We start from the raw sequence: 24,813 nt of genomic DNA on the forward strand, positions 1-24,813 counted from the left end.
TCCAAGTTACTGTAGTGAAAGCGCATTATCTCCTTTTGCATGTGGGCTGCCGTGTGGAAGCAGTTTGCTGTTTGTAGCTGCAGTTACTCTAAATAAACTGTTATGAGCTAATTAGAGCTTGGTGCTGCTTTTGCAGCAGGAGCGAAGTCTCGTGTTTCTGTTTGGGATTGCAACCGATCAGGAATTGAGGCATAGCGAGGGTATGAGCACTGCACCTTGCTTGATATCCGGATGCTTGGAACTTCACAAGGTGTGTGCTGCTTTGTTCCCACTTGGCCTCAGGTAGTCTGGAGTTATTTGCTGGGCTGAGTTGCCTTTCACCGGGCAGGGGGTGTACCATTCTTTCTGCTCAGAAATGGTAGTCATTTAGAGCTATCATGATGCTCATCTAATTTTCACCGTGGGCTGTTTTGTTTTGGAACCTCTCATCCTAGGCTTGTTTATAATAATATGATTCTTTGAAGTATGTCAGTATCTACAAGTTTCTCATGTTGATAGAACTATGTGTATTCTCAACATTTAAAGATGCCCCAGCCACTGCAGGATTCAGGTTTCTTTGTCTTCCCTGGCCTGAGTTGGCATATTCTAGCCTTCCTTTTCACTCAGTTCCTGTGTAGTCATTTCTTGGGTAGGTACCAGGACTGTTTCTTCTGCTTCCCTATCTCTGTATTTGATGGTGTGCCAGTCTTGGCACATAAACAGTATCCCTTGGTAACAAGTCTTTATTTGTGGTTGCCCACAAAATACTGTAATTTATGAAAACAAATGAGGTGTTTTTATACCCTGATGGCATCTGACTCATTCATGGCATCTGACTTGCTGACAGTAAAGAAGATAGCCCAAATGATTATATTGCCTCATATAAGTACAAGAGTCACTTGCATCTTCTACTGTCTTCTTAATTTCTGTACTGGGATCTTCCTTTGTCCTGTTTCTGCCCCTTGCTACATTCAGTCACTTATCTGGGCCACTTATAGCATTACAACGGTGTGCTGGAATTAACCACAAAAAGCTTTTAGGTTTCTTTTGAATTGTTTGCCTTCATTGATGGTTTTCAGCAGTGTTTAATTTTGCTCAACTTTTGCAATAGCGGGCACCATAAATTTACAAATAACAAGAAGATATTAATATGTATAACAAACATCTAAAGTCTGGTAAAAGATGTCCTTCTCATAAACCAAAAGTTATGTCTAGAATGTGAAATTATCAATAAGAATCACTCCAGAAGGATGAAATGTAGTTAGATTCAGTAGGTTAATCTAGCTATAAAGAATGAAGTATTCATACAATGAAAAAGACAAAGATTACTTTTAAAAAACAGTAGGACACTTGTCTGTTACTGGAAGCAGTCCTAATCTGTTTTAGCAAAAGAGGTTTTTATTTCCCCCATCTGTTTTTTTTGTGGTAAATTCTTTTCCCCCAGATTTATCATTCCATAGTTTGCTGATATAATGTTATATGTCACCTAAATTTTAGCTTCAGAATTACACAGATGCCTTATAGTTTGCCTAACAAGACCCTGCTGGCAATCATCTTAAAAGAAAAAGGAGTCTGTCTGGCAATTGCAACAGCAATAGCAACAATCTTTAGTCAACTAAACCCAAAATTGCCATCTAAAATTCCTGCTCAACAGCTGGAGAAGCTTTAACTCACTATGCACTTTCTTTTAGAGGGTCTAGTCTACTTGAAAGACTGAACAGTTAAAAAAGGATTTGGGACAGACTCAGTCATGGTCATGCCCACAAGTTTATAACAGTTAAGTCAAAGGGGGAATATGTATGTTGTTTTATGCAGGTTTTTTTGATCTTTTGCTCAGCCAGTGGTATACCCAATATAAGTTATGCATTTAGCCTCAGTGGATTATTCCGGCAGCTACAGATGTTCACAGTTTGGGGACGTCCTGTCCAGGTCAGAGATGTCTCTGTATGGAAAGCTACAATGAGGTGACCATGAAAATTCACTTTTATGGGACTGTTTTACCAATACAGTATATAAAACTGTTGTACTGCTATGGCTGAGAGAGAAAAAAACCTGTGGTTTCTAATGGATTTTACTTCTTAAGTTGCAATTCAATATTCCTGCCTTTTTGGTGACTGGAGAAACTGCTTTTTCTCCAGACTGCTCATTCATTGAATGAGGAACATATCTGTTTTATGGAGCAGACAACCTCTTTTCTTATTCAACAGAGAGGGCTAATTATTGAAGGGACAGTATTAATCATGCTTTTAAAATGCAGATTTTGAGCTAAGGCAATTTGGGTTAAGGTGCTGTAATTCTCACATTGTCCTGAAAATGTATGAAATATTCATTTGTCTGATCACTAAGTTCACTACTATGCTTCATGAAAAAGAAAAAGAATTTATTTCTCTTGTTCTCCTGAGTCATCCCATGTGTACACTACACTGTATGTCCAGCAAAACCCCCATCTGTATTGGCTTGAAAGTATGCTGTACATCCAGCCACATAATTGAAAATAATAAGGCCACAATAAATGGTATGGCCTTGGGGTATAACACCCAAGGGATTCAATTGGTGTCGCTTTGCATGAATGTCCATGCATCATGGTAATTGAGGTAACATAACCAATTACCACATTTTAATTAGAGTTGTAAGGACTTGGGAAAATCTGCAATGGTGAGACAGCTCACTTAAAAAAAAAAAAAAAAGCACCTCTCTTTTTTCTACAAGCTTGTTTCTAGGAGGTAAAGAGCCTCCTTAAAGCTCTCTTTAGGATTTTTTCCAACTTCCTCTTGGTTTCATTCTTTATAATGCACTTTGAAAAACAAGTTGTTTAAAAATACTATATTGCTTCTGATCTGGTATCTTTATCCCTTTTGTCTATTTATCTGTTTCTGTGATGCTTTCTGGAAAATAAAACAGTTTTTAATAATGCTAGGCATGGTGTCTCCCCTTCACTTCTCTATATTTAATTCACTGGTGCAATATTTTTTCAAGCCATGGACTGACACTTGTTCTAAGCTTAAAAAAAACAAACAACAAAAAAACTGCCTTCAGAGGTAAAAAATGAATTTGTCACTGTTCAGTTATTTGTTGGATAGCTTCACTAAACAAAAACTTTGTTTCTGAAAGATTCTTATTTTATCACAAGCCATTATTTTGTAAGGTGGGATCTAGCTAAAAATCTTGCCTAAAATTTAAAAGTTCATCAGAAGTGCCTAATACAGCAAAGTACTAAGTGATGATTAACTTAATTGGCTGAGGAGGGCACGCTACATGTTGTAAAGTGCGGAACACCTATTACATGACCTAGCCCTCCAAAGTAATTATTTAATGACTTACGTTTGAACCTTTACAAATTGTTCTTTTCATTATCTATCACAAGTCATTTTTGTTTTGATATTGGACCTCGTCATAGTGTAGCGTATGACAGTACAATCTTGATTGCTTGTATTTTTCAGTCATCTTGTTTTACTCATATTTCAACGCTGAAAACTGCTCACTTTGGTGCTTCCTTAAAATGTGTATTTTTTAAGTGAATGGATGTTTGATCGTAGTCTGTAATGTGATGCACCATCCTTGTAGTTGAGGTGCGTGTGTTTTTGAGCTTCGGGGTTGCACTGCATGCCTGATTTGTGACATGGAATAATTATCTGTAGGATCTAAAAGGAAGTTACATAAATGGTGAACATAGGTCTAAATTTTTCTTGGCCTTTAATTGAAAATAGGTGATATGCCCCACATTCTTGCAAGCAATTCTATATTTCTCATAATTTTCTTGAAGACCAGACGTAGTTATGATGGCAGCCATCATGGCAGTATGCAGAGTCTGGATGATCTGGCAAAACTAAAGCTGGTAAAATCATTCTTGTTGAGCAGATCTTGGTACAAAATTGCAGACTCAGTGGAGTTTAGTCAAAATTAATTAAAAATTCAGATACATGCTGTGTTATATTCTTGAGAAAATCTCCTGAGTGGTCACCTGCAGTGGTAGCTTTTCAGAGTGAATAGAAAGAAAAAAAGAATACATTTAAGTCTTTCCAAAGAGGTCTCTTCTCCATCCTCACAGACTGCAAAAATTTCTGTCACAACTAACTAACAGTTTAGGGCAACAATCCAGAGATGAAATACTTCATGCAACATTACCAATCTGCTAAATTGTTCAGCTGTTTCCCTCACCTCTGGCAGATGTTGTCATGTTTTGCCACGGCTTTGTAAAATAATAGAAAGCCCAATGGGTATATTCAAATTCATAACCCCAGCGAAACCAGAACAAATTCCAGTCCACTGAGAGAGCAGACCCTCAGAGGTGATCATCTGAGCTCACTGCCACCAAGTCATACTTTTAGCTGTTGCTCTGATTTTAATCACTTTGTGGGACTCTTTGGTTGTTGGTTGGATTAGGCAAGGAGATGCTAATGGTTAATCCAGACTCCAGAGACTAAAGCAGACCATAGTAAGCCTGAGCTCTCCCCCTGGAGAGGATGGAAAGTAAAGGTACATACTCCTAACTTTCTCTAGAGTCCCAGAAGGTGATTTGGGAGTAGGCTGAACAGTTAAGGTTGAGAGCCAATGTACTCACCTATTCTACCTTGTTGCTTGTGTGACCTTCTTTTCTGTTAATGAAAAGGGAGCACTGCATAGAAAGTCTTCACGTGTAGCACAGTTTCAGTGCGGACAATGCTAGGAATGGCTTTCCTGTGGAGCCTCTTCCAGTGCTCCATAAGGTGAACCACCTGAAACAGAAAGAGTAGTTCAGCATTCTTGCTCTTTCAATCCTTTTCTCTGCACTGAAATTTCCAGACATACAACATTTCCTGCTAATGTTGATGGTGTCGATTACATATGAATTTGTAGTTTCCATTATAATGAAACCTACAAAAACATTTCTTGCAGCTTGTTCAACCACAATCCTACAGTAGCAGGTTTTGATTATCTCCTGGTTTTGGCAGGGATAGAGTTAATTTCCTTCCTAGTAGCTGGTACAGTGCTGTGTTTTGGATTTGGGATGAGAACAATGTTGATAACACACTGATGTTTTAGTTGTTGCTAGGTAGTGCTTACACTAGCCAAGGACTTTTCAGCTTCCCATGCTCTGCCGACTGAGAAGGCTGGAGGTGCACAAGAAGCTGGGAGAGGGCACAGCCAAACTGGCCAAAGGGACATTCCATACCATGTGACGTCATGCTCAGTACATAAACTGGGGAAAGCTGGCTGGGGGGGCCGCTGTTCGGAGACTGGCTGGGCATCAGTCGGGGGGTGGTGAGCAATTGCACTGTGCATCACTTGCTTTCTGTATTATTGTTATTATTACATTATTATTATTGTTATTATTATTTTATTTCAATTATTAAACTGTTTTTATCTCAACCTATGAGTTTTTCTCACTTTCACTCTTCAATTCTCTCCCCCATCCCACCGGGTGGGGGGAGTGAGTGAGCGGCTGTGTGGTGCTCAGTTGCCCACAGAGGTTAAACCACAACAAGATCACCATCCACCACAACTGGTGTGAATATACTTCTCTGAGATGCATGTTCCTCTTCTGTGACTTCCTGCTAATTCTTCAGACGCATTTAGTTTCTTTGCCCTTTCCAGGGTACCCAGTAAACTTTGTAACATGAGAGGTGAAAGTTACTTTTTTGTTGTTGGCGTGAGCAGAGGAAGATAAATGAAATTACATTAAAAGTAAAGAGTTATTTTAATGAGAAAATCAATTGCTGCAATACTTAATTACCCAAAGCTCCCTTTGATTTTTTTTTCCTCACAAAGCACACAATATTTCTGCGCAGTATTTGAAATTTACTTGCTTTTTTAGAAGACAGGTTTCTTTATGAAACTGGGAATGCTTCATAATGGCTGATCATGGTTTTAAACAAAAAGGCTACAAAAGCAAAATAAATAAAACATATATTTCCCAGTATTATTTTTAAACCAAACTTGGTTGCTTGATCACGTATAACTACTGTCCACAGCTCTTACTACAGCAAAAAACTGACTTCAGGTATTCAAAGCAGAAAACATCATGATCACAGTGTTACAGGACTAGGTTCCTGGTGTTATAATTAGCTCAAAGCATAGTGTCTGAACTGGGTATAAAATACTGTGTCTGTACTAATGTTTTTAGTAGTATCCTGTGAGCAGTCTGTTTCAGTGACTGACAAGTCTTCTCTTTAAGTCACAGATACTTTGAATTTTTTTATGCTCTATTATATTAGGGGAAGAATTACATAAACGTGCTGGCTCAGTGCCACGAAGTTTTGTATATACATCTATATATTTATATTTTAAAAGGATTACTTCTTTGGACTTCTTTTGTATTTCTTTTCTGGTTAATGCAGTTTTATTCTGTTCAAATGTATAAATTCAGAGAGAGGAAAAATCCACATATTTTAAAGTTTCTTAAACACTAAACTGTTGCATCTCAGGAACTTTAAGGCTGGTCAGTTGTGCTGTGTTATCCAGTAAGAAGCTGGAAATCTTTTCTTTTGGGGATATACAAAGCTTCTGTGTTCATCCATGAGGCCAGAAGATACTTCTGTTTCTCAGCTATCTACTGGCGACCCTGTTTCAGACTGGTGCTGTTTTGTAGTTGGGTGAGGGAATTTCATAGCTGGTAGAAAGTTGGTAATGCTTCTCTGCTGATCTGGTTTTTTTAAATGGTTGGTGTTTACAAACCCTCAAGAGATTTAGAATGCCAGTGAGGCCTTCAAAATGTCAGTTTATCACACGGCTCTCTAATTCAACGTATGATCATGAAAACACTGTCCTATCTCTCATGGGTAATAGCATTTGACTCTCATTGGTGGTGTATCTAACATTCTTAATTTATTTGCATTTATAGATAACTACAATATTAGTAAATCAACTTGCCACAATTCTTTAAAATAAATATTCATCAAGTAATTACAAAAATTCAGGTTTTGGGACAGCAGAATTCAATCCTGTAAAATCTAGAAATGTGAGCTTTAAAACTTTATAATGGGAAAAGTCAACATCACAGTAGCAGGTTTAGGTTTTTATAGTGTGGTGGCATATATTCTAGCAACCACCTGTCAATCTATTCATCTTTTTTTCTGTGCTACATATTAGATAATGGTTGAAACAGTGTGAGTAAAACACTTTCCACAGCTTTGATAAAAAGGCATTCCCTGCTCCTGAAATGTTCATTAGAATGGTAAGATCTGTAAAATCTTCGAGCGAATTCTCAAGAATAATCAGTTTTAGTAGGAAAATAGGTAATATTTAGAAATTGGAAATCTGATGTTTCCAATGCATGCAGATGCCGAAAGAAGTGTCAAATACCATTTAAATGGCAAAAATAACTCATTTAAAAAAAAAAAAAAAAGAGAAAATGGCTAGGTTTTTATTTTCAAGGACAGAGATCTTCTTTCAAAAGAACTCACTTCCTATTTAGGCACTTAAGTATAGGGCCAGATATTTAAAGGTGTTCAGCAGATAGCAACCCTCATTGCAGTGCATTGTGTTCAGATTACAGGATGAAGTCAGTGTTTTATTCAGATGCCTAATATCCACTAGTCATAAGATCATGACTCAGGCCAGCATTGTTTAAAAAATTAGAAAATTAGAGTAAGGGAAAAGAGACAAGTCAGAAACTTGTGATTTTTTAATTAATTTAATGACTTGTTGCACTGCATGTCTAATGACCCCTGTTCTGCAAGGAATGGTATGTGAGTGTAATTGAAGCTAATTTTCTCATATTTTGTTTCAAGAGTTCTCAAACAAAATAATTTTTAGAAAGAGAGGAAGAAACCTTATTTTCTAACAGCTTGTACAGCAGTTATTTCCATCTTACGAGGGTCTTCCATATTGGATGATAGGGTTGCAATCCTCCAGCCATTATGGAAATGTATTTGCAGGATCTTCAGTAAATATATGCATAATCAGTGCTTCATTGTTCAATATTATAGGATGTTCTAGGAGCTGCATCAGCTGTAAGCAGACAGGAATACAATAAAAAACTATTTTAAAAATGCATGAAAATAAATAAGGTACAATTATTCACTCTTTTTCTTAACAAGCAAAGTAAAAGGTACCCAATGAAATTATCAGGCAGGAGATGTACAACAATCAAAAGGGTATAGTCTTTTCATTCAGTTCATAATAAAATGGAAACTTGTTCCTACAGGATGTTGTGGATAGCAAAAATACAAATGAGTTCAGTAAGTAATTAGACAAATTAATGGAGGAGACATCAATTAATGCTTATTAAATTCCAACTCGGAAAGTCCCCACAGACTGGCTTCTCAAATTTGGGATGGCAGCTTCTATACCATTCTATGTGTTTGCAGATATTTTAACTTTTCCATAAACATTCATTGCTGGCCACTGCAGGAGATGGACTCAGCTGAATGGACTGTTCATCTCACCCAAAAGGACAGATGCTTTTTGAAAGCACATGAACTTGCAGATTTGAAGGTCTACCTATACTATATTTTTATGTATAGCAAAGAACTTTTAAGGAATGCTTAAAGAGTTTTCATTGTATTTGTTTTTTTCACTATTTCCAAAGACTGGGATGTGGTCATTTACGTAGTCTGCTTTCACCAGAACAAAACTTTGAAGAAGGTAGCCACTTAACAGTTTTTCAAGATATTTATAGCACATTTTTCTGTTAAATATACAGAAAATATAATACATACATCTACCTAATATTTAAATATCTACATACATTTATGTGTCTGAGGTACTATAATATACATTAAATAATAAAATGTAAATCTTTAGCAATGATCTGAATTTCATTTCTCCTTACATATAAGACGTTCGTGTCATCGTTGTAGCTCTAATCCATATTCAGGTCTTCGTGTTTGGCGTGCAGTAATATGTAAATTACCTAGCCAGCTGCATTAAGCAGTGTTTGTTTATTCTATTTCTTTTGGCATAGCATATAACTGAATTTCTGCCAAAAATGTGGCTGCTTCAGGGAACACTGTTCAAGTAGAAGGAAGTTTTGAAAGGAAACGCACATCATAAGTCTTTACTCTGTGAAACAGTAAAATCAAAACAAACTTTCTGTTCATAAAAGTATCTATATTAATGTAAAATAATGGGCTTGTAAAATACAATGAGCGAACTGAATCTTTTTAGAACACTCTGTTTACATTGGCTTTCTAAACAAGAATACAATAGTAAGAGGCAGTGATTTTTTCATACATGGGAAGGGTGACTAAAACTGGTGATACGTGAAAATGGAAAGTTAAAGAGAAATTATTTTAAAATGGCATATTAATCTCCCCTAACACATAGCATTTAAATGCATTTAAATTTAGAAAACAGTGAAGTTTAAGTGTTAAAAAAATTGCATTAATGATGCATAGAGCTATCTACTTATGCTGGCAGTCCTTTCAGTCTTCCAGTCTGACACTTCCTTTTTTATCCAGCCAGCTAATTTCCCCTCTTTTGTGAGGAGTAACTGTTTTCACACTAGTGCTTACCCAGCAAGCCTCCTCGTTGTTTCATGGTTAATTATCTTCTTGAGCTTCACCTTCTCGAGTGAAGGGAGAAAGACTGGGCCTCCCCACAGCTCTAATAAAAGCTAGGTTTTAGAGATGCACTGTGTGAATAAATGCAGTGTCTGATCTACCAACACAATAAATGAGTTCCTAAACTTTATGGAGTCACAGCTCATCCAGCAGGTTTACTGAACAATGCAGAAAGACACTTTATTTTAAAAATCCTTTTTTATTTTAAAAGGGGGGAGGAATATTGCTTCAGTGTGAAACCAAATACCATAAACTGTTCCAAAATCTCTAAGCATTACACAAAAGGTGCATGTCAAACATGCAGTTTCAGTACAAACCTGAGCTGCTGCATGAAAGACTTTGAGCTCTATCCTTTAAAGTTGTATATTAACAACACATATTAATAATGTTAATACTAATAGCCCTGTGACCCTCAGTTATTACACCACTTTGTAAACTCTTAGTACTCATTGGACGTTTTGTGCCTCACCAGAACTGAAAATAGTCATTGTGGATAGACTTAAATCTTCAGTTTATGTTCCAATTTGAACCCAAGTTTAGACGGTGTAACATTTAAAATAAACTCCCCTGTAATAGAAGAAAGTTGAACAATGGCAATAGTGGTTTTGTAATAATGAGGTACTCCCCATTGTAATTTTGTACTCAGCCAAACTAAGGCAGGCAAATATAAACCTCTCACCATAACAAGAACTAGTTGTCTATTACTTTGTCTTCTTCTGAGTGAACTTCTACAAAGTATGCTTATATTAAATCATTTCTCAAGTGACCAAACCAAAGTGTGCATATAACACTGGCACTTGAGACATTGCACAGGATCTATTCGACATACTAGATTAGACTGAAAATTCCAATCCTTTTTTCCAGCCAGCTCCAGGGCTGTGTTGGCATCTATTATGTACAGAGAAAACTACAAACTTCATCACTTACCAGTGATGGAGACAAGGAAAAAAATCTGCAAGTTCAAGGATGAGATGATCTTAGTGAAAGAGCTCTGCTTAGGGACCTCTTATACTTGGAGATAAGGCCAGTGTTTCTATTTTGCAACATTTGAAAAGCAGCTCTTTTGAGACATGGGCTGTGTAATGGCAAGGAACAGTTGTATTGTTGTAGCCTCAAGGTGCTTACCACTGTCATTTTGATTCATCACCAGGACAACTCTCTGCCACTTACTGACAACTGTGGTGTTTAACTTAACACTTGGAAATCCAAAGGTAGGCAGACTGTGCAAGTAGTTATAATATGCAGCATTCTTCTAGCCTTTGACTTCACAATACTTGCTTATTGACTCCCCCCTAGCCAATATCCCAAATTTACAGATGGTGAATCAATGAATTCAGGAAGTGCCTGAACTGAGATTATGAAAAAATTGTGTTGAAAATTTAAATAGCGGGAAAAAAGAGTCCATTCTCTTTGATAACATGAATTAGGCTAAATTTGGTAGTCTCTCAACTGCTTCATGAGGAGCAGAAACTGATGACAGAGCCAGATATTCTTCATGCAGTCCTGTTACTCATAAATAATAGATAAAGTCTCCCTCCAGTATACAGGAAGAATTTTTATTTAGAAATTCAAGCCTCTCTCCTCCAGCTCTTAGTGAGAAAACTATCTTTCTAGGTTTCTCCTCAGGTCAAGCTCCCAAGGGCTTATGTCCCATTCTTTTGTACCTTATATCTACCTGTTTCTATGGTGATTCTAACTCTTTAGTGTTTCTCACAAACACTCATTTCTGCTGAAACAAAGCTCTTAAAAACTGTGATTCCAGATGTCCTGATGTCCCTGTTGTAGGTTGGAGAATGCTGTTGCGTCTACTGAGTCCATTTATAGTGTCCACTGAGTTGTTCTGGTTTAACTGAGAGTACACTATCAAAGGAGTACCAGTTCCAATATAAATGATACTAAACTGAAAGTATTCTTAACCAGTATGCAGACCTCTTAACTAGTACAAAGACAAAAAATAGTGATTTCATTGTAGCTGTAGCTATGCTAGTACAAATTTGTTCATGAGCATCTGAATGCAGAATGCAACTGATTTGCCATCAATACAGGCGTACCAGTGAAAAATTGTGCTGAAGTTCTGCAGTGTAGACAAGCAATAGTTAAACCTGTTTAAGCATAGTCAGTTCCACAGATTTCCTGGTTTTGGTGGATTTTTTTGTCTTAACCATAAAGACTGATCTTTGGGTCAAATTCTGAGACTTGGCATGGATGAACTCCCACCAACTTGCATAGGCATGCATCTGAGGTGGAGTGCCAGGATTTGTTCTTTTCTGAACGAGGTGTGCATGGCAACATTTTGAGTTTGGGTAAAGCTAGAAATGTTTTTCTAAGAGTTTCATAAAGGGCTTGTGTTGGATTCTTGCACAAAGAAAATCATATATTCTTCTGAAGTAAAGGGGAGACTGAAATGACATTCAAGGGCGAAAAATCCTGTCATGTAACCTCTTGACAGATGAAAAGAAAACTACAAAGCAGCAAAAACAACAGTCAGTAAAATATGCCATGTAGCCAGGTTTTCTCATCACAAAAAAAGCAAAAAAAAAAGCCCAAATACACAACTTGGAATATAGGTCTGGGATTGTAAACCTATTTGGATGACAATATGATTCGATATAAAAATGTTATAGATGTTATTCTGCTCTCTAGTAACATTTAAAGGGCTTCTTCGGCAAATGAGAACCAGAGATGTTAGAAAGCCATATGAGGATACGGTGGCAAAAAAGGAGGCTGCTGCTTCCATAGAGGCTGGAAAAGGAGTAATGGGTAGTGTGTTAGCAGCGGTGCTCTGGGCATAGCACAGGGACTAAACATGTTGAGTCCCTGCTTTTGCCTTGATCTGTGATAGAAGTTAGTTCCTGCAGGCCTTCTGCTGACACGGCTCACCTTCTGCTCCAGCCTGTCTTGTCTGCACCGACTGGTGTGTGGTGGAGGGGCTGGAGCCTTTCACTCTTTCTTTTGGCCATCTGGTACTGCAGGCAGCTTACCAAGAAAGTTAGAAGACCCTCACAGGACTCATGTGGAGGCACGACTGACCCCAGAGTGTTACCTAGCATCATCAAGTGACATTTAAATAGCAGAAGAATGGCCAATTTCTCTGACTTTTTAAAACACCTCCACTACTAGTAGGGACTAATAGTTTTCAGCTGGGCATCTTCTTAAAATGTCACTGCAGTTATTTCATCTGTTGCTTAGAAGATGTGCCCACAAAACTGCTATCATGACAAAGAAGATTATCAGTTTTAAAACCTGGATATGACAATCCTATCCTCTAGAATTTTCTTTCTGAGCATTACCAGAGAACTTCAAACATCGTCATAAAGACAGGTACCTGAGCAATGGTGGAACCTCAGTTGTTCCCATAAGACCTAGCCTGCACTGAGATCCTTGCAGGTGACATCTGTGACTGCAGAGAGCAGAGGTGAAGTCAGAGGTGAAGTTTTAGCCTGGAGAAAAGGAGACTGAGGGGAGACCTCATCGCTCTCTACAACTACCTGAAAGGAGGCTGTAGCGAGGTGGGTGTCGGTCTCTTTTCCCAAGTAACAAGCAATAGGACGAGAGGAAATGGCCTCAAGTTGCGCCAGGGGAGGTTTAGATTGGACATGAGGAAAAATGTCTTTACTGAAAGAGTGGTTAAACATTGGAACAGGCTGCCCAGGGAAGTGGTTGAGTCACCATCCCTGGAAGTATTTAAAAGACGTGTAGATGAGGCGCTTAGGGACATGGTTTAGTGGGCATGGTGGTGTTGGGTTGACGGTTGGACTCAATGATCTTGGAGGTCTCTTCCAACCTTAATGATTCTATGATTCTATGATTCTATGAAGTCAGTGTCCTTCCTGTGGTACAGGAATCTGTACATACAACCACCCATGTAGGACCCTGGCAATACCTGTAAGCATTCATAACGCCTAACAGAAAAGCACAGGTTCTGCCTGTGCAGGACTGAGCATACTATTTCATCAATGGAGGCAATAATGATTGTAAAATGAAGCAAGAGAAAGTATGAACCACAGTTTTGGATCTTATTTTCTCAGGAAATACTCATATACCTTCTTTTAACTGCAATTATAACAAATACGTATGTTCATGATCAGTTTCTCTAGTGATCTGTGATAAAGCGTACCACTTCCATACATTTTGAGACCATATTGTAATGTGCAGGTCACTTCAGTATTATGCACATGGAATATTAGGCATATGCTTATGCATATTAAAACGTTAGTGTTGGGAAATGGGGACGGTTTTCTTGTTGGCTATGGTATAGGGAACCCCATTTAGAAAATGAACTTAAGTGAAGCAGAGGTGAAGTGGGTACTGTACACATGACTATTTCCCTCAGCAGAAGTACTTGGCATGCTTGCATTTTCCAAAAGACAAAATCATGTTTGTCTTCCTTGAATGTGCACACATTCCTGGAGATGGGGGATGGTTTTCTTTCTTTCTCTTTCTTTTTCCCCTGGCCCCTAAGTGCAGTTCAGTTTGGATAATTTGTCCACAGCAACTGAAGGATATGTTGCAGGGGAGGGAGGAACAGAGTTTGTATTTATTATTGTAAAAGCTCTTTTTTTCATGTTAATTCCTTTAAAAAAGTATAATGGTACGTAGGGGTTACATTACAGGCCTGTTTCACCAACACAAAGTATCTGTACTGGAGTAGCACATGCAAATGAAGCCGAAACAGAGAATCATTGTTTAATAAAATTTGCTGCAGAAAAAGCGAAACTATCCGTGTTTTAGTAAAGGAAACAAATGAAAAAATGCATTTTTGAGACTTATCCTTAAAGAGCACTGGGGTTAAGGAAATGTCTTTATTTGGCTTAATAGTCTTATTTCTTCCCATTGACATTTTCAGCAGATTAACAGTTTAACCATTAAACACCAACCCTACAAGCATTTAAGTGCACACCTAACTTTACCCACATGAGTTATCCCACTGAAATGGGAATACTGTCCTGAGCAAAATAGTTCAGGGTTCAAATTAGGAATAGCCAAACTCCTTAAAGCAGCACTTTCAAATACATTACAATTAATTCAACCTCTCACTCTTCTGAGTCTGTAATTTAATTGGTTCTTGGCTTAATTATATTAGAAACTTTTCATGCAACAGCAAATGCTTCCTAAGTGTTGCTTATCTAGTGGTAATATTTTAAAAATAGGAATATGCATAATATAGTGCATCTTCTTGTTCTTATTCCATTGTTATTTTTTTACTTGCTTGGTCAAAACTATATACCTTCTTTTACTGTGTACCATGTGACCATCAAGATCTACTCTAGACGTAGTCATATTTAGTGACTTTATAACAATAAAGTCACTCTGACCTACTTTAAAGATAACTATTTTTAGAAAGATGACATATAGACACACACACATGCATATATGTGTATGTGTATTTATACACATACACTCTTGCACATATAAAAAACTAGTTTCTAAATTCCAGGAAATTTAGTACAATCAGTTACACCAGCTGGTATCCAAAGAATTTTTGCCAGACAGAACGGTACCTTTGCAGCAAGTTTTATCACAGACTTCAGCAAGGCCAAGACTTAAGAGTCAGCATACAGGGCTCACCCCACTGGAGTCTGAAGCTCTGTAGCACACTCAAAGCTCCTCTTTAATTGTAGCCTTTCTTACATGTGGAGATCATCATGTCTGTCTGTGACAGACCCCTTTCTTGTTGGGAATTTGTGGTTCAAGGAGTGATACCTTGAACCAGGCTAGGTAGAACATCTTTTGGAGTGTGTAAGTGCAAACTCTGTAAGAGAGCCACATTCATCATTAACTGAAATGGGATAAAAAATACGGTGCGGCTCTCACACTAGTAAAGTTTTCCCAATTGGAAATGGCAATAAAAGATTTGTCTGCTTTGTGTAAAAGATGCATTGTGCAATACTATACAGTTCTTCGGAGTGAAAAACAAGACAGACAGGAGAAGAAACAACAGCATTTTTTCCCAGTAAAGTGAGCAATCAGAATTTAGCTCTGACACCAGCTGAAGCTGACACTTACGATGTTGTACCTCCCATCCTCTGCATAACACTAAGTAAAGGATCAGTTTGGGGAATTTTAAATTTTCTGTAGGCAAGACCTAATAATCTATTACTATCATAATAATTCTAATCCTCCAGCACCCTACCTATGCACTGAGCAGCCTGATAAGGAGACACCTGACATGATGAAAATAGTCCTCAGGGATTCCTGGGTTTTACCCTGTTACTGCTGTCAGTGCAAACACAGGCTGGAGTGACACCACCTTCCATTCTTCACTCCAGAGGTTTATTCAAGAGTCTGTATGGTGCTGCTCTCTCCAACAACTACCTCAATGTCTAAAGTCTCTTTCTTGTTTGAGCAGCTTGCTAAATTTTGTAAAAAAAGGAAGGGAAAACATATACCCCAGCTGAAAACGCCAAATACAAAACATTTGTGACTTAAGCCGAGCGGTTTGTTTCAAAGTTAAAACTTGGTCTGTACTTGGTAAGGTCTGCCAATTGTCCTGGTTTTGGCAGGGATAGAGTTAATTTCCTTCCTAGTAGCTGGTACAGTGCTGTGTTTTGGATTTAGGGTGAGAACAATGTTGATAACACACCGATGTTTTAGTTGTTGCTAGGTAGTGTTTACACTAGTCAAGGACTTTTCAGTTTCTCGTGCTCTACCAACTGAGAAGGCTGGAGGTGCACAAGAAGCTGGGAGGGGGCACAGCCAGGACAGCTGACCCAAACTGGCCAAAGGGATATTCCATACCATGTGATGTCATGCTCAGCATATAAAGCTGGGGGAAGAAGAAGGAAGGGGGGGACGTTTGGAGTGATGGCGTTTGTCTTCCCAAGTAACCATTACATGTGATGGAGCCCTGCTTTCCTGGAGATGGCTGAACACCTGCCTGCCCATGGGAAGTAGTGAATGAATTCCTTGTTTTGCTTTGCTTGCGTGCGCAGCTTTTGCTTTACCTATTAAAGTGTCTTTATCTCAACCCACGAGTTTTCACACTTTTACCCTTCCAATTCTCTCCCCCGTCCCACTGCGGGGGAGTGAGCAAGCGGCTGTGTGGGCCTTAGTTGCCAGCTGAGGTTAAACCCAACACAACGTACCTGATAACCACTAAAGTTATACTGGTAGGTTTCTTCAAGGGAGATGATGCTTATAAGAAAAGTAGTAATTGCTAATATCAATTCAGTCAGTTCCTTGGACAGAGAAAGCTATGCTGGTAAAATGACGTTATCTACATAAGAGCCTTTGGAAGTATATCTGTGACAAGCAGAAGAAAAAAAATATGATCAAATCCCTTACTGTCACAGCTATGCCTGCAAAACTTCTGAGTATATACCAGGTCTCAGAAAAGCATGTGCATTTGAAGAATAAAAAATAGGCTTTGAAGTAAGGAGCACTCAGTGAAGATGAATGGGCTGAGGTCACAACTTTACATGTTTTATTATTTTAGTCCATCTGACTTGCAGAACAAACAAGGCAGCCAAGTGCTGATTTACAGAGGGAAGGTTATCTTCCTGACCAATAAGGACCAAATGTTTTGGTTTTGAGCAACGAAATCAGATTCTATGGAACATAAAATCCTTGGAACCCGCTGCTGATTTCCTGCCTTCAGGAATTTCTTTTTGCAGCTGGCAGAAGCTTAAAACAGTAAAATTGTGCAGTTTAGGAAGCTTTTCACAGCGATGTCTTCCTAATGCTAGGTATGACAGAGTCGTAAAACATGCCACAGACAAACTGAGTAATTGTAGCTGATTTCTTGTTTAATCTAACAGGTTTTCAAACTAACTTAATTTAATTGTCATTCTCTTGCACCTGTTTTTACTTGCAGCTTGGTTAAGGGTCAGCTATAGGTGGGAAACTGCATCCAACTGAGTACCAGTCAGGAGCCATTATGAAAACATGGCAAACTGGCAAATCCAAATATGGATTTCTGAACTCCACAATGTACAGAACTGCTCTGATAGCCTTACCTGTCTAGCAAATGGGTGTTTTCATGGAAATCTAATATTTAAGCTATCACTAGCCAATATCTCACGGGGGGGGAGGACTCTAACAAATTTACTCCATAAAAGCTCCATAAAAGGGGTAGGTAGATCCACAAAGAGACTCTAGCCTTCAACATTAGACATGACAGATTCTCAAAATCCCAAAAGCCTCCTAACCTGCCAAGGAGGAAAAAATTCTTTGGCACCCATACTTCTGCCCATGATTATTTGCAGTATCTTAACACAGCTGTAGTACTCAGGGACCTACCTTACAACTAAGCCAAATGAAGCATAAGGACATCTTACATGGAGAATATCTTGGTTTATCAAATATATTAATAATCATATCACCGTGCTGAATGGCGGATAGCTATTCTGCCCAATTTGGAGAAAATAATTCTTCCTTATGTCAGTTGAGTGTTTCAGCCATTGGTCTACATCCCATTGGACATACTGGGATGGGATAGCCTTGTGTCTTGCACAGAAACAGTGCCACCTATATCCATAAATAAATAGACACTGGAGCAGGGATTTGGACCTATCTGTGCCTCTTGCCAGTCAAATGTGCTAAACACTGCACTGCAGGATAAAATTCTCCTCGTCTATTTATGACCCAATTAATATTTAATTGTTTTATGCAAAATGAAACAGGAGACGCAGGCTTCTTTTCAGAACAGCATATAGGTAGAACTTCTCCTGAGAGAACGGGAACCTGGTTCGTGTCTCTTATGTTCAGTCTGACAAAGTGTCCCATGCCCAAAATCAGTGCCCTAACTATTGAGCTGTTGGAGAACATCCCATGATTTTTCACAAAAGGGCTTTAGTTCCTACTTCAAAAAGAGAGTTCCCAGCTGAGAATTGCAGTTAGAGATACATGCCTTCCCCTTCACAATTAACCTTGGCCTAGTGTTGATGAATCTAAGTCAGTAACTAAGTTGTGTACAACTGCACTTCATTGGACTACAGCCTCATTTTATCTCCTTGTATTTCTGTAAGTTTGTAAGTTTGTTGTGATTTAGATTGCTGTTTGGCGTGTGATCAATGCTGTATTTGAAAAACAAAACTTGCTCCAAGAAAGCTCAAGAGATCAAGAGATCATAGTTGAATTTTTTTTTTTGAAAAAGTGCTTGCTTTTCTGGATACAGTGATCATTGTTCAGCTGTTAAGATGATTTAAACTAACAATTCTACATTAGTTAACAGTTCTGTTACAAGACTTATTGTATAAGCAAAGTCTTCACTAAAATGGAGGCCTCTTAATAAATAGAAAAATAAAGTAAAATTAATTTGTGCTCAGAGAACCAGCCCCAAAATCAGGGACCACTTCTGTCTTATTTTGAGGGGCTTAAGGTGAGTCCGTACTGTTGGCCACTTGACACATCACATTTGAGTGAGAAAAGTTGTCAAGATGTTCTTCCTCTCCCACACGTGTTTCCAGAAGGAGTAACAAATATCTAGTATCTGTTATATCTATCTAGTAACAATTCTTGATACTATATGTTCCGAGTCATAATAGCAAATATTACTGGAAAGTTACAAAAGTCTTTAAAAAAGCAAACTGAGTTTAGCTCAATTATTTACCAGCCCTTTCCCAGAGAAAGGTGTCAGCACAGACAATATTTGAAATTCATGTAGTATTTGATTAGACTGATTGATTGTTCTCACAGCTGAAGATATTAACATTCATTAGTCTTACTTACTGGTCATTAGTACTGCCTTTATTATCAAGTAAAGAATAAATAGAAATTCTAATAAAAATTCATCAAGTCTTGTGTTTTCCAGTGCATTAGATCTGTTGTTTTAAGGCTGACAACACAAAAGTTTGTTATAAACATTTCAAAAATCCTCTAATAAATCCTTTATATCTTAACTCTTTTAACCTTAAGCAGGCTAAGAGAGATTCTCATATATCCAACATAATAAAGCGCTAATTGCGTGTTTTTTACTACCACACTACCACACTCCTATGTGATTCTGCAGAATGTTTAAAACTTGTTACATATAAAATGACTAACCACAATTAATCTCTATTAAAGAAAAGTAAAATTTCTGTATTATATTTTGACAGCAAATAAGAAAAAAACCACCTAAGATGAGTAAGAAACCATGCAAAATTTAACAGGTTTCATTTTAATTGATCATTTTAATGGTACAAAAAATGCAACAAAATTAAAAGCCTATTATTCATCACTGTTCCAAAAATGCACCTTACTCCCACTGATTTAGTTATATGATTTCAGTGGAAGCACATTTAAAGTGCAGCTGTAAATATTTTTAATCTTTGACTTTTTTTTTACAGGAGCCTCTGAACTTTATTGATCCCAGTTTGATGGATCTAAATGGCCCAAGTGAAGATGCACTAGAATGGGATGAAACTGACATAAGTAATAAGCTGATCAGTATTCATGAAGACTTAAGTGATCCTGATCAGGAGCTCAAGAAGGACGATCTAAGCCAGAAACCTGCTTCAGGAGAATGTGGTGATAACAATGTGAATGAAGACGAAAGTATCAGTGATCGTGCAAGTCCTCTTTATTGTCCCAGCATTACTTCCCCTCCAAATCCTCACATCTATCAGGTCTATAGTCTTCATAATATTGAATTATCAGAAAAAAAACACATGCCTTTTATGAAAAAGCCATCCAAACTCTCCAATGTAACACAGTCTAACATTTTAAACAAAAGTCTTAGTAAAGACTCGTCGTTTTCATCTACCAAATCCCTGCCAGACCTAATAGGGGGGACCACATTGGCAAAACCATATAACTATATCTATCAGAGTGGAAACATAAGCAGGCATTCTGAGAGTGAGAGTGGGATAGTGAGTGAATGTGATACAGAAACTACAAATAATTCAGAAATTTTTCTGCTAAATGATATTGAAAGCACTCAGAGTAATCCTGAAATTGGGCATGCAGAAACTCAAGTGGATGATATAGTCGATGTAATAAAACAAAAAATAAAGCAAGATGAAGAAGACCACGCTAGTCTCTCAGATGATTTCCAGTTGGCACCTTCTGCATGTTGTGGAAGTGAAAATGATGAGGATTTGGACAGCATTACTATGTGTAACCCTGTCTGTCTAGAAGAACTGCAAGGAAAACATGATGTGTTCACATTTTATGATTACTCATATCTTCAAGGCTCCAAATTCAAATTACCTGTCATAATGAAACAATCGCAAATTGACAAAACGCATACAGAGGGCAGTTTTTTCCATGGGTTTTGTTTTGATAAAATACCTGGTAAATCTGAACATAAGCCTGGAGAGTCACAACCAGATGGGTTTATTCATGACCATACTCTGGCAAGTATCCCTGGAGAATCAGATCCCAATTCCTGTAAATCTGCAGAAACTGTAAGAAAATTAACTGTTACAGAGAATACAAGACAGGTTTCAACTTTATCTCGTAGTTCTTCATTAGAATCTCTGTCTGTAGTAGGTGATTTGTTCAGCTCAGGTATTTTTAAAAGTGGAGATGGTCTTCAGCGAAGCACCTCTTTGGAGAGCTGGCTGACTTCCTACAAAAGCAACGAAGATCTTTTTAGTCATCATGGCTCAGGAGACATAAGTGCAAGCAGTGATTCTGTTGGAGAGCTCAGCAAAAGGACATTAGATCTTTTAAATCGCTTAGAGAATATCCAGAGTCCTTTAGATCAAAAGATAAAGCGCAGCATCTCTGATATAACACTCCAAAGTAGCTCTCAAAAAATGTCTTTTACTGGACAGCTGTCTCTAGATATTGCATCCTCAATCAATGAAGACTCAGCAGCTTCTCTCACTGAACTCAGCAGCAGCGAGGATCTTTCTCTCTGCTCTGAAGACATTGTACTGCACAGAAATAAAATACCAGATTCAAATGCGTCATTTAGAAAACATCTTAATAGATCTGTAGCTGATGAGAGCGATGTCAATGTCAGCATGATTGTTAATGTCTCCTGCACTTCTGCTTGTACTGATGATGAAGATGACAGTGATTTGCTTTCAAGTTCCACACTTACCTTAACTGAGGAAGAGCTAGGTATCAAAGATGAAGACGATGACTCCAGTATAGCAACTGATGAGGATATTTATGAAGAATGCAATTTAATTTCAGGACTTGATTATATAAAAAATGAACTCCAAACTTGGATTAGACCAAAATTTTCTTTGACAAGGGAGAAGAGAAAAAGTAACCTCAGTGATGAAATTCAGCGCAGTAAAGAAGTTAGTAATGAAACATCAAAAGCCACAGATACATTAAGCATTGAAAGACTATTGAATGGTTCAGTACAGAAAATATCAGAAAATAATGGCAATAGTAAGAATGTACCACGTGATCGTGAAAAAGGAACAAAGAGTCACCTGATAAAAGATATCTCTCAGGCTGTGAAGGATCAGCTTGTGGATGATATGGAGAATGGCAATGTTGAAAATACTCTTGGCAGTCAAAAGGAAGGTCTTGTCAGAACATCAGCAAGTCCCAAAACTCATGCATCAGTTGATGTCAGAGAAGCTGAAAATGAATGTTGTGTCTGTGAAGCATTTACAGACAGTTCAGATGATTCACATATGGATGGCAAGGAGACTGTTCTGTCATCAGATGGATCCAGAAACCCTCCAAAAGAATGTCAAAGTCATCTTCAGCCTGATCATCACTCTGTTGCTTCCTCTCCTGCTAAAAAGCCTTGTCTTGAATCTTCCTCAGAAACAAATTGTGTAGACATAAAAGATACAGCTTTACAAACATCCTTACCTAATGGTCAACAACATAGAATAAGCATTGCTGAAAAATCTACTGATTGCTGTACAGCCTTGAAATCCAGCGAAGCAGAATGCGACTCTTCAGCCAACAGTCTTGATTCATGTTGTAACTGTGAATCTGCTGCTTTTGATAAAAGAAACATGGAAGATGGCTCAGTACACAATTTTGTGAGGGAGATAATAGACATGGCGTCAACAGCTTTGAAAAGTAAGTCACAACCTGAATGTGAGTCACCTGCTCCAGCTTCATTAGCACAGATCAAGGAAAAAGTGTTAGAACATTCTCACAGACCCATTCAGCTAAGAAAAGGGGACTTTTATTCTTATCTTTCACTTTCTTCTCATGATAGTGACTGTGGAGAGGTAATCAAATACATAGAGGAAAAGAGCAGCACTCCTGTGCCACTGGACTTCACAGATGAGAGAGAAAATATTGAATGCTTTTTTGAAGCCTGTCCTAAGGAAGAACAGGTTGAGCAGCAGCAACCTACTTCTAACACTATTTCTGAAATATCTCCAGAGTCACTAGGTGAAGTGACTCTAGAGTCATTAGAAGAAGTTAAAACTTCACCTGAAGGTAGGGATTTATATTTCTTATGTGATGATGACAATAATATAAACGTCCCCAAGCCTAACAAACAAAGTGCATCAAACAATTTGAAAAATGCTGCTGCTGATTTGCTGATTTCAGATGGGCAAACTGAAGGTTTGGAAAAGAATTCTTCAGAGCTTAGCACTGAAAAGAGTAGTACAGGAAAATCACCTGGAACTGAAGAGCCCAAAGGATGTGTTGCTGCTTCTGAAGGGGCTTCAGCTATAGAGTTTCAGTTAAAGCCTGGCCATTCACAGAAAAAGGATGCTTTGCATCAGAACAGTAATACTCTTACTTGTGAAGAAAATCTTCTGAATCTTCATAAGGAAAGACATATAAATATGCACAGATAGAATGTAACCCTCTCCAGGCACGTACATTATCCTAAAAACAGGTATGTACTCTACAAGTTGCACATTCATTTTTTTTACCTTTTTTCCCTTTTTTTTTACATTTTTGTACAATGAAATGTACGATGAATCACCATCCAGGGCTTCTGTTTTATGATAGTGCCATGTCATTTATTTTGATTACGCTATAATCCCAATTTACATGCCACTGGTCAACAATGCAGTGAATACTAACTGCTTCTTGCCCTTTGGCTTTGCACTGACTGGAGCTGCTCCCTTCTAGAAGAAATCTGCTATCTGGCAGAACTTAGGAATTCTTCAAACATAATATTTCTATATCAGCCTCCTCTTACCTCCTCAACTGAGCTGTGGAACCAGAATCCAGCTGTGCTCATTGATACCCTTCTCCACAGTCAGCTGGCCTTATGAGGTGTTCAAAAGCAGTTGATGAAGCTGAACTTCTGGTTTTACAAGAATTTTGGATGACTAGTGAGTTGGAGTTCTACAATATTTCCAGACAAGCCATGAAGAATGGCTAAGCAGACTGGAGAATAAGTAGAGAAGTCATCTCTTGATGTCAGTTTACCATGATTTAAGTTCAGTAAGCCATTATTAAGAACACAATTATTACAACACAGTGTTAGGCCAAAAGTTGAGGTTACCAAAATAAGAAATCTTTGCAAATCATTAAAGAGTATAATGTGAGGGTAGTGTAGAATAAAGACCTGAATACCAAAGCAGATGGAAACTGATAGCCACACAGCAGTACTGGAAGCTTCGGTTCTATTTTGTGGTAAGCGTTCTGAAACATAAGTAAGATGGTGGAACCTAAGATGAAAAAGTGGCTCTGACCTCTTCCAAAGTTTGAAAGTGGTTCAGATCTGGAGTTTCTGACCTCACATAAATGTCTAACGATAACTGAACATTTAACAACAAAAGAAGATCTACAAAGCAACTTCTGGATCAGATCCTGGCGTGTAGCACTGCTGCTTTGAGTTTCACTAGTTTGGTGACCCAAAAGCCAGCATAGCTGTATAGAATGCCATTAGTCTTTGGAAATACTCCTCCAGTAGACCAGAGCCAGCATGGCAACTCCAAACGCTACTCCAATTCCGAATGCTGCTGCTTGCCAGAAGCTGTAGCAAGGGAATTTCCAATAAAACACAAGGCTAAGCACGGGACCAGGTTTCCCCAGGAAATTCTGGAATCTCCATCCTTGGAGATTTTCAAAATTCAAACGGACATGGCCCTGAATAATCTGATCTACCTTTGAAAATAGCCTGGTTGGACCAGACAATGTTCAAGTTTCCTTCCAACCTAAGTTATGCTGTGATTCCATGACGTTGCTAGGGGGAAAGGCTGTTATTCATCACTGCCCATGAAAACCACTAGTACTCTCCTATTGCAAACTATGTAGCTGTAGTAGAGGATCTGGGCCTATTTATATGAAATAGATTGCTTTGCTGCTATTAGATATCTAACAACTTCTGCATTTCCTGATTTTGCTATATTATATGATTATGCTTTGGGCTTTTCTTTTGCGCATATTGGCAGTTTACCCAGCATTCACACATTCACATATGTATAAATATGTCTAGCAAAGTCTTTAGGTTATGACAGCAATAGTCTACAGCTTGCCGCTATCTCTTTCGACATGTATCTATTTGAATAATGCATTATCTTGGAACCATCATAGC

General features: G+C 38.1%; 1 protein-coding gene across 1 annotated transcript in view; it reads left to right on the forward strand.

The window, feature by feature from the left end:
* The window catches only part of AKAP6 (A kinase (PRKA) anchor protein 6), a 239,706-nt gene that overhangs the window by 210,478 nt on the left and 4,415 nt on the right, over window positions 1-24,813 (forward strand). Inside the window, 1 exon segment of the mRNA XM_009319363.1 lies at window positions 19,730-23,160. Within this exon segment, the coding sequence (XP_009317638.1) occupies window positions 19,730-23,119 (3,390 nt within the window). The 3' untranslated portion in view covers window positions 23,120-23,160.

The sequence above is a fragment of the Pygoscelis adeliae genome, unplaced genomic scaffold, assembly GCF_000699105.1.
Source record: "Pygoscelis adeliae isolate BGI_AS28 unplaced genomic scaffold, ASM69910v1 Scaffold71, whole genome shotgun sequence".
NCBI classification, from domain to species: domain Eukaryota; kingdom Metazoa; phylum Chordata; class Aves; order Sphenisciformes; family Spheniscidae; genus Pygoscelis; species Pygoscelis adeliae.